We start from the raw sequence: 11,681 nt of genomic DNA on the forward strand, positions 1-11,681 counted from the left end.
AATAAAAAGGTGGATGAAAAGGCTATAAGTGGATGATCAAAATGGGATAAGGTTATGATCCACATGGATTCATTACATTTAACTAAAATAAAAAAGAATTATATTAATTTCTTATTTTATATTTTATAGCCAAATTAAAATCGATTACTAAAGAGAGCTATATGATTGCAAATCTAAAATCACCAAAAAAAAGAAGAAAAAGAATAATATGAAAAGGAGGATTGTCAAAAATACTCTTGATCGATCATTTGATTCAGAAATGGAATAATTTGATTATAGAAAAACTACACCCTGATTCATGCAAAACAGTTGTCAGATATTTGATTTCTTGAAACAAGACGTAAAGATGGGATTGGTGAGTGGTGGGGAGTGGTCGGTGGAGGCGCGGAGTCATAAAAGTAGAGTCAAGGGTCAGCAAAAAGCTAATCCATCTCAATTCTCACACACCAAAATAAGTGGCTTCACAACTGCAACAAAGGTTGCCTTCTAGATTTTTGTAGGGGCCCATGCAACGTTGACAAAGACTCGACGCTTTGGATGGCTGGGATCCCAAAAGAACCCATATTTGGGTTTTACTTTATTATTATATATTATATTTTGTATTTTGTTTTTGTTTTTGCTTTTTTGGATAAGTATCATTTTTCTCTCTCTATATATACCATGAGCTCTGGGCACTCCAAGCTCTTGAGTCTTGGCCCAAGTTTCTTTTATCTTCCCTCTCTCTCTCTCTCTCTCTGCATTGATGACCAAGATGAACGGGCCTCCGCTGAAACCAGATCGAAAGACTACAGAGAGGAACAGAAGAATTCACATGAAGAGCCTTTGCTTTAAGCTTTCTTCTCTCATCCCTCCCAATCAATTCAAAACCTCTAAGGTTCAGCCTCTTTTTCCTTTTTCTCTCTAACGTGTGTTGAAGATGTTTCTGAGCTAATCGATTTTCTTTTCTTCTTTCTTCTTTATTAATGATTCTTCTAGCTAGGCATACCGGCTAAATTAAGCTCTCCCTCAGTATTACGAACTTAAAATGGGTTCTTTTGAAATTCTAACAGGAGAGTAGAAGAAGAGCTTGTTTGGCAGTGATTCAAGGAATCGTTTCTAATCTTTCTAGCACTTGAAAACAATTCTTTTGGTAAAAAATTTCATCTATTAGAAAGGTTAAAAGTCCTTGATAGAATCACCACCAAACGGATTCAAATTCGATTTTGTTTTCTGGGTTTGAGCTGATTTTGAATCTTATATCATATGTGGTTTTGGTCTTCAAGAAATAATTACTGAATTAAGCTATAGCATACGTAGCTGGGAAGCGGACTTCAAACCAGTGGACGCTATAGCTTGGCATAATCTTCACATTTTCTGGCCTCTCTTTAAGATAATTAAAATTTGAATAAGCTGTATAAAGAAGTGCAACTCCTGTTTTAGTTAGTTTTGAATGGATGATGTGATGAGTGGAGAAACATAGCCCTCATATTTGTACAATTAATTTGGTTTGAATATATTCAAATACCAGTCCCACCACATGTCTCTTCTAATTGTGCCCTCGATGGCACGACATTGGCCATGTCCTGGGAAGGTCCCTACAATTTTTGCAGCTAGCTACCCAGGTTTTATATCAACTACAGATTTTAGATATGAAGTTTTGGGTTGATAAACCACAAAGGCTATACTTGCTGAACCAATTCTCTAGTCCTGGGTACATGTAGCTGAAAAGGGCTGCCCACCAAGCCTGATAAGGATTCAGTGTTTATGGATCAATTTAAGCTTGTCATGGCTACCATAGTCATACAAGTAGGTTGCATTAAACATTGTGAAAATCACTTCTACCTGTCTGCTTACCAACTTATCTTTTGGCTATGCTTTCCAGAAAATATCTGACAAGAACTCCGGGATACTATATTTTTATTGCTCTTCCTGTTTAGGGTTTTTTTCCCCTCATTTGATTGAAGTTTAATTAGTTTTTTTTTTTTTTTGCCCTTTTTTCAGGACATGTTATCACAGCAAGACCAGCTGGAGCAGGCAGCAAACTACATAAAGCAACTGAAGGAAAGAATAGAGGAATTAAAGGGGAGGAAGGAGCTGGCAACGAGGGTTTCAGGAACAAACAATAATCTCATCGACGCGGTGATGATTGGCTTGAGATTGCCGGTGATCGATTTGAGGGACTTGGGTTCTAGTCTAGAAGTGATGCTGATTAGTGGGTTGAACAAGAACTTCATGTTATACGAGGTCATTAGTGTTCTTGAGGAAGAAGGAGCCGAAGTTGTGAGTGCTAGCGTTTCAACTGTGGGCGATAAGGTTTTCCACTCACTCCATGCCCAGGTGAATTTTACTACTTCGCCATCAATCCCTCTTTCCTTTTCTATATAAGATTAATAATTCAAGCTTCATGTACTCACAAAAGGCGACACTTTCTCTCAATGAATGTTGCAGGTCAAAATCTCTAGAGTTGGTGTAGAGACTTCAAGGGTCTGGCAGAGATTGCAGGAGTTAATCTACTGAACTTTTCCGAGTTGTTTGAGCAAGTTACTACACTATGAAGACTACCTCTACTCAGAGAATATGGCCATTAAGAGTCGTTTACAAATAATTCTAGGAAGCACTTCTGGCCTTTCTAACATTTAGAAAATTTTTATTTATAAGTATTAGAAAGGTTAAAAACATTTTCTATGGAGGGATCTTCACATCTCCACTCTCTAGGCCAATTCTATAATTCAGTGAATGTAAATTGGGTGTTAGTATGTGATATCTTATATCTAGGTTGTGGCCTAAATGGTTGAGTGTAAAATGTTGGGAATATGCTTTTAATGATATGGATTCAGTGCTTGCTTTGTAGTTTCATTTTCTCCATTTTATGCATTATTAGCAACCACAGCACACATCTCGTTTTTAATACTTAGAGCTCTGTGAGTTAAAATTGGACTTTTTCTCTTGAATCGGCTTCCATCAATAATTTCATCTTCCCCTTCGCTGTCTGAAAAATGCTACGTGCACATTCAAACTCCATTCAAACCAACACCCTTGACTGCGCCACGTAAAAAAACAAAACCCATGTCTTCACAAAACTACAAATTTAAAAAGTTGGGTGTTCACAAATAGTTGAAAAGAGTTGGTTCTTCAAGTACATGAGAAAGAGGATAAGGTTGTTGTGGCCATAGATGTATATAGAGCTAGCTAAATTCTAAAACATTTTGGGGGATTTAGAAGGAAGCAAATATGTTCAAGAAAGTGTGATGAGTACGAGTTCGAATTGAATTGAGAGTCGAAGTCATTGAGGCACGTTTAATTCAACTCCATTTTGAAGTTGTGAGGGAGAGAGAGGGTGTCCGGGCCCGGCTTCCCAGAATTGGGGCCTCACGCGTCATCTGCGCCTTGTTGTAAGGATAGCGTATCAGTCAGCTCTCCCTTGATTTTGAACCATCTTTGCAAAATCATCTCTACCATGATACTGTGGGAATGTTACCTATTTTTAGACGTTACGGCCTCTTCCAAAGTAAAAGCAAAAAATTTTTATACGAGGGGTTTTGTTTATTTTAATTTTTAAGGTAGTCATTTTTTTTATTAGCATAAACTTTTGATTTCACAAGAGTCAATTCAAACAAACATAACGTTATTCACGATACTAACAACATAGCGGGTAAAACTATATATATATATATTGGTAGCTAGGAATCTCACGAAGAGTTATGCATATTTCACCTTTTACTAGAGATCTTTTGCCTACGTGGTTGCTTAGGTGGTGTAGCAGATGTTAAGGAAAATAAGTTTATCATGTTTAGTTTTACTATAAAAAGTATGAAAAAAAATCAAATATAATTAAAATTATTAAAAAATTTGTATATATTTAAATTATTTAATATTTATATAAAGTAAAAAAAATATTTGAAATTATATATAAAAATAATTTATTGAATTTAAATTTATTTTTTATTTTTTTTCATTTTTCATTTCCTTTTATTTTTCATTTCTTTATATTTTCTTTCGAACTTTCCGAGATTTCAGCATTGTATGCAAGAATTCTATCTCGGCGGCCACAATAATCATGTTCACATCTATGCATATTAAGAGTTAAAAGCACCCAAAAATAACTTATTGAATGAGTCATCACAATATTTATTATCACGAGATTCCATGAAACATCTTCCATAGTTTTTAATGTATGATGACAAAATCATGTGCTGGTGCATCATCAAGTTTACAAATACAGTTTCAATCCAAATTCCTTTCTGGTCGAAGTTATTACATACGAACTTCCATGAGACATGCATTGATGATGAGATGAAATATTGGTTAGGTTTGTCTGATGTGAGTTTGGATTACTTCTGACGATGATACTGAATTAACCATGAGAGAGTACGGTGGTGTTTGTTTTTGGCTGATCGAAAAAGTTAAAATATTTGGTTTTTTCTATTTAGCTAAAAGTAACCTCTTGACATTATTCAATATAATTAAATTGAACTTATTGATAATAAGTTCATTTTAGTTATGTTAGATGATGTTAACATGTTACTTTTAGTTGAATAGAAAAGGTTAAAATATTTGGTTTTTTTTATTCAGTCAAAAAACAAACATCACCTATGTAATGGTTGAAGTGAAAAGCTGCTCTAAATGGAGCTTCATTGATAAGTTTCAATTGAAGGAGTAATTAACTAAGGCTTGACTAATTCCATCAATTGAGCACCTTACAATGGCATTAAAAGCTTTGGTTTATCTTGTTTTAGGTGTTGCTTGATCACATTTCTTTTTCTATTTTTGTTAATTTAAAAGGTTTACTTTAAGAAAAGTTTGACATTTACAAGCCCTAAAGGTCTTGCCTTTCTTACCAACAAAAAAAATGGAAAAAGAAAATGCTTTTTCAACATTGAAGAACATTGATACGGTGTTTGTTTTTTTACTTAATTTTAAATAGAATCTTAATGCTTAATAGTGTTAAATATTAGATTGTTTGTTTTTGTAGTATTTTATTTCTATTAAATATTAAAAAGTAAAAAAAAAATCAATATGTTATTTTTTCTATTTAGAAAAAGCTACATATTTTGGTTTTTTCTATTTAGTAAAAAGTTTATAATAAGTAATGAAAAAGTAAAAAAAAAAACTAAATTACTTTCAGCAAAAAGCAAAAAAAAAAACAAACACCACCTAAGTCCAATGGAGATATGTTCTTCTATGATCATAAAGAACTATAATTTACCCATTAAAACCCCAAACCTTAATTTCAAGGATAATTATCTCGTGTGAAGTTTGAATTAGTTTTAATGCGCTTCACTCAAAATAACGAGGGTCAAACTGTAAATATTTTTTTTATGAGATGAATGAAGAGTTTGTCATTATTATATATTTAATTTTGTTATGTTTTAAAGTTTTATTTTTTTAAAGAGTGCGAACGCAGTTAAAAGATTTTTTTTTTTATGAACTTCACTATTATAACTATTTTTGTTCATTTTTTTATTAGTGAATTATTGAGTGTTGGTATACTTTATGGATATAGAAATCACATTAATAATTGAATCACGTTAAAAATGTCGTGTTCATTTTTATTTTCTATTCATGTGTATCCGTACTTTGGTTAACACTAAAAAGCTGACAAACATTAAGATTGATAAAACACAACAGTTTTGTTTTAAATTAAGCAATATAAATTTCAATTTTTTGACAAGCTCTATTCCCACCCTTTAAGAATTAGTTTTCTATGATTAAAACCACGTTTGCAAAAGCATTAGAAATACTATATTAAAAATTAATAAAAATTATAATGAAACAAAATAACATCTTTCATTATATATTTATTTTTTTAAAAAAACGAGGGGATCTCATACTCTAGGTTACATTTGGAAACTTGTACATAAAATAGTAGATTATTCAAGGTTTCTATTCCCTTTACTACTCAATTAAAATGTGGCTTAAACGTGTGAGCAAATTAAGCAGATAAGATCATACAATATTTTATTTTATGCCACTGGGATACCACTAAGAAATTAGTATATAGTACAAAATGAAGTGATGAACATCTTGGTTACAGCCTCCTTTGAGGCCTTGCCTCCGACCACATCATGATGGATGAGTCTGCAATTGACTAATCTTTTCATATATAAATTATATCACATTTGCAATTGTTTGTCCGTATTCGAGACAAACAACCATGCAAAAGCTGAAAGCCTTGTCCAAGAGTTGGATATGGTAGTGTTTTTTTTTTTTTAAAAAAAATATATATATGTTTGATAAAATTTCAGAAATATTTTTTAAATTTAGAAAAATTAATTTAATATTAAAAAAAAATTATTTATTATGATATCATAGATAGATGCGTTTTAAAGTCGTGATGATCTTTTTAGGCTCAGAATTGATAATATTTATATGATTAAATACGGATCATTATATTTATAGTGTTTTTTTAAGGAAATACTTGATAAGTAATTCATTTTGAGTAGAAAAACAACATTTTTATTATAAATATTTCGAGTAGAAATACTGTCAAACATATTAATGGATAAAAAAACTCGATTGTTAATTATCTAAAATTCTCCAATGGAGATCTCCTTTATTCATTGACTTTTGATGGCATGCTCTTAAAACAGAAGGCAAAGTGGAATACTTATTGGGTGGGGAATCTAGGCTTGATGAGTATGCCGTAAGACCTGATAACCTTTGTCACCAATTCTTAAATTTAAGAACAATTAATAATAACCATAAAGGTAGCTCAGTTGGTCCGGTCTTGGGTTTGCTCCCCAATGGTCACCAGTTCAAGTCCCTTCAAGGCCACCGGAGGTTTTACCCGGTCGTTAACTTTAGGGTTCCATGGATTAGTCGAGGTATGCGTAAGTTGGCCAGACACCCACAATTATCAAATATATAAATAAAAAAAACAATTAATAATGACTCATAAACATCATCAGCATGCCCTAAAAGAATAGAATTGATGAGGCTTTTTCCATGAGATTGTTGAGGCGAAATGTGACTATTTGTCTTCTCTACTACGCAAGCCTATCTCACTATCTCACATGTATTGTTCAATGAAAGTCGCCATGTCCTTGGGCAGGCGCACATGGCTATGAACTAGCCTTTGTACAGCCATGCCCTGATCAAGAAACCAAACTAAACTTTTTATCCATAAATGAATGGTCTGCATTAAAAGTTCCTTCGTCAATGTTTCTATAAAAAATCATTTATAGTATTAAAAAATCACCTCCAATGTTTTCTCAAAAAAAATATTTTTACTAAAAATATTTTAAATAAAAATGTTATCAAAGTCGAAACACATTCTAAGCTGCTATTAAGGAAATTGCTTTCATGGCTACTGGGAATAACTTAGAAATTGGGTTTTACGGCAATGACTGGATAGTTTGAATTGATTCAAGTTGTGGCAAACAAACAAAAGGCTTGTCTCATACCAAAGATTTGGATGCTATCTAGCAGAGCAAAGGCTTTGACTCAATTCAAAATATGCATGCAGTGTTTGTATTCTCATGTACAAAATATCTAGCAGGAGAGAGAAGGCCATGTCAATCTCAGATGACGATTCCCAGGACCCTCTCTGCCCTTTAATTTCAATTGTGTGGCCGATTCAAGTCAAGGAAGTAGGCTTCACGTGTGAGTTGTGAGTCCAAATAGAACAAAAACCAGAGCCCACCTTCTTTGTCATTTGGCCTAATAAAATGCCTAAATTTATTAACAATGATTTCAGGCAAAAAAATATGGCTATTACATCTTTTTCTCCCTTTGATTTTTAATTAAAATTCAATTTTGAAAAGATTTTGATTCTACTTGTCTACGTGATATTATGATTCATCATCATTCTCAACCAATTTCGTATGCCCAACAAATGTGAAGAAAATTTATTTATATATTTGACATAATTTTACATCAATTAAATAAAGTTTTATTTGAATTAACTTATAAGAGCCAAAAACAATTTTTTTTTAAAATAAAAATCAAGAATGCTATGTTTTGTCCCATGAAAATACTAAAAAAATAAAAGATTTTTTTAAATATATATTTAGTTTCACTTTGAAAAATAGTAAAAAAAAAAAAAAAATCAAATATGATAAAAATTAATATATATTCAAATTATTATATCTAAGATGTTAAATAAATTGAATTAATTTGAAGGGGTATATAAAAATAATTTATTGACCTTAAATTTTGGTTCCACCATAATACTAAAAGAAGTTAAGAAAAAAAAAATCATCTTTTTCATATTTAGCTTCATTTTCCAAAATCATAAAGAAAAAAAATAGAATTAAAATTTATATTTTTTTCAAATTATTTAATCTTTATATCCAACACATAAAACAAATTAAAAGAATTTGAAGAGATGTATACAAATAATTTATTGAATTTAAATTAATATTTTATTTTCCATTATTTTTTATTCTTTTAATCTCTCCTCTCTATTTTTTTTCTCTAATATTTTTTGTCAAATTTTAAGAATTAGATATAACCAAAGAATTTCTACATTTGTGAGCATTTATATTAAGTAAATTTTTTTTTTTTTTTTTTTTTTGTAAATTTAACTTTTTTAAGAATTGGTAAATTTATTAATTATTTTTTGAATTAATTTTGAAAATATATCTTATTGTTTTTATTTTTTATTTCTCAAAGAAAAATATTTCTTACTCTTTTATTTTTTTTAAAAATATTTATTATTATAAGTGTTATCAATGTCAAATTATCAACAATTAATTTAAAAGTTTAAAATCTAACAAACACATGGATTTGAGATCATGGATTTTATATCAAATTAACTAATCCATTATTTGAAAAATCAAAACTTTAATTAAATATTCTAAAGCATTAAACTTTTAAAAAGTAAGATAAATAATGAATAATATTTCAAGTTGAAAAAGAATAATCTTTTTCAGTCATGACTTTATACTTAAAATTAAAATAGTAATAATTTTATGCAAAATATAAGATCTTTTAGAGGTTTAAATTGAAAAATAAAAATTTTAAAAAAATTAATATATCAATAAATTTTTACAACCTCAAATTGTAAAATTTTTTAAAAGCATAAGATAAAATTTATATATATTTTTATATAAGTTGGTTCTATTTTATATAAAAAAAATATTTTAAAAAATAAAAAACACAAAATATATCCAAACAAACCCTTCATGTTTAATAAAGTTTTATTAAATAAGGATCAATTTTAATGATATATGTTTTAAATTGAAGGTAGTCTTATTAAAAATTCTTATAAGGAGTAAGTGTGTTTTCAATGGGAAATTTTGAGAGATATTTTCTTTATGCCGGAGAAGTGTGTTTTTTCTAATATATATTTTTAAAAAATGTTTTTTTTTTAAATAACAACAATAAAGACTTAAAAAAATTCAAGATGGGATTTTATATTCATTAAGATAATTTTAATTTAAAATATCAGTTTTAGTTTTAATTATTTTGTAAAATGACTAAGAGTATGCTGGATAGTATTTTTAATAAAAGCGTTTTACTATAAGTATTTTTTAGAGTTTAGTGTTTTCTAAAAATTGTCAAATATTTAATGGTATTTGATAAATCAACTTAATAACTTAAAGTGATTATACCTTAATTTAAGTCATTAAGTATGTTTGATAAAATAATTAATGATATAGCTTAAAAGTAAAAAGTACCTTAAGTAATAAGCAAAAATAATTAACTTATTCTTAAATTTACATCTTTATTTTACTATTTTAACTTCATTTGCCTAATTACCTTCATGATTTCCTTTGCTATTCCACAATCCACAGTTATTTTGACATTCTTTGTTTTAATTATAATTTATGAGAATAAATATACAAATTTGATGATTTATATTAAATTTTAAGTTAATTTTATCAAATAACTTTAATACTTAAAGTAAAAATTAGTTAATAAGTTTTAAGTTAACAACTTGAATATAATTTAACTTAAAATCAATTTAAGTTATAAAGTAATAAATATTAAGTTTTATCATACAACCTTTTTTTTTCAAAAATAATTTTTAAATTAAAAATATTTTCCAAAATTCATTGTTAAATCCACTCTGACTCAAAACAAGTGCATTGCCTTTAAAATTTGAACCCTCATTTTGGTCTTAGCTTTTAATTATATATATATATATGTATAGTCAAATGAGACCTTTTAGTGATTTTTTTTCTCTCTTTCAATTATTAATAGGACAAAGGAGTGGTATTATTTATGTAAATAAAAATTAAATTTTGAAGAAGTATGTAAATTTAAGTCGTCAACCTCTTATCACATCCAAAAAAGCTCAATCATTTTCCTAAGTTGACTGAGCCATTGACGCAAATTGCGTTACGCTACCTTCAAATTTAAGGGCAAATTGGGACGCTGGAAAACGACACTACTCCAATAGATGGTGGGTGTCCCCATCTGGAGTGCGAATTTCTTCCATGACCTCATGGAGTCACGCGTGTTTGGATTCAATATTCAACACCTACTCAGCAATGGCCCACACCCCCAACCCTATTCCCATTCTCACATCTGCCCCATTAAATATGTCCATATCTGAAATTAGCTTCATTTTTTTTTTCATAAATATTAACTTCAAATTTTCCAACATGATCATCCCTATGACTATCTCATCTAAAAATTAACCAATTAAATTTATATTTTTACATTTCAACTTTTTTTTTTTATTGATTTAAATATTGATTTTGAATTTGGTGAATGATTTAAAATAAATTAGAATCATCAAATGTCTATATATATATATATATATATATATATAGATAGATATATAGAGTATTGAGAGAATGTTATTATTTTATATTTAATTAATTTGATGAATTATATCTAAAAATTTATATCAGAATAGTGTTAGTTGATGAGAGTTACTTTGAAAACAAAAATAATAAAGTAAAATTCATTTGGGTTATTATCTTAATTATAATAAAATGTAACTGAATCTAATATAAATCGGTGATCAGAACATATATGGATATCGAAAAACAAGTAATTTTTGTTGGACCTTTATCTATTTTTTAGGTTTATTAGGATTCTTATTGGTTGAAACTTTTGGTTATCTTAACAGGAATTTGATATCTTTATTTTTGTTTGGACAAATAATTTTTAAGAACACTTTTAAAGAAACATATTTCCATTAAAATCACTTAGAATAAAAATACACACACTCTAAACCTATGATAATAAATTTTGAAATAAGAAAATATAAAGACGTTGTTATAAACTTTTGAGTGAATATATTCTAAAATTTTAAGATAATATATAATGATTTGATGTCAAATGTTATAAGAATTTTAAAACCTCATTGTTATGAGCCAATTAAATTAGATGAGGTTAAGGAAGTCTTGGACTACAATTTCTTCCATTATTATTGTTTGTTTTTTTAAATAAGTATATAATTTTTATATTGAACCAAATAAATAATTTTTTTTTGTCTTTTAAATGTACTAAAAAGAGGGAATACAATCATATTCCAATCTAGTCACTAAACTTTTTTTTTTTTTTTAATATTATCACTCTTGAATTATCTCAAAATGTCAAATAAATCCTCTATTAAGATGGACGATGACACACTTGTCCTTGTCATATGGGCACCACATGTGATTAAAGTCTTCAAAGTAGAAGGCATACAAACCCTAAAGGTACAAGTTGAGGAGCCACCACTCTGTAACCCTAAATGAACCGTACAAATGAGGAAATTGACTTCTAGATTCAATATATTAATAAATAGGTAGGTATTGAAACTT

The 11,681-nt window shown here is 28.8% G+C and overlaps 1 protein-coding gene across 2 annotated transcripts; it reads left to right on the forward strand.

Moving 5' to 3' along the window:
• Positions 1-688: 688 nt before the first annotated feature.
• LOC117904260 (transcription factor bHLH167-like) lies at positions 689-2,835 on the forward strand. 2 transcript variants are annotated; one of them, XM_034816781.1, is made up of 3 exons: positions 689-874; positions 1,981-2,316; positions 2,428-2,835. In XM_034816781.1, exons 1-3 carry the CDS (start codon positions 743-745, stop codon positions 2,494-2,496), a joined length of 537 nt encoding a protein of 178 aa, XP_034672672.1. In that variant the 5' UTR covers positions 689-742; the 3' UTR covers positions 2,497-2,835. The 2 variants fall into 2 exon arrangements, with proteins under 2 accessions (XP_034672672.1, XP_034672673.1); XM_034816782.1 differs by lacking the exon at positions 689-874 and adding an exon at positions 883-1,785.
• The last annotated feature ends 8,846 nt before the right edge of the window (positions 2,836-11,681 follow it).

The sequence above is a fragment of the Vitis riparia genome, chromosome 17, assembly GCF_004353265.1.
Source record: "Vitis riparia cultivar Riparia Gloire de Montpellier isolate 1030 chromosome 17, EGFV_Vit.rip_1.0, whole genome shotgun sequence".
NCBI classification, from domain to species: Eukaryota; Viridiplantae; Streptophyta; class Magnoliopsida; order Vitales; family Vitaceae; genus Vitis; species Vitis riparia.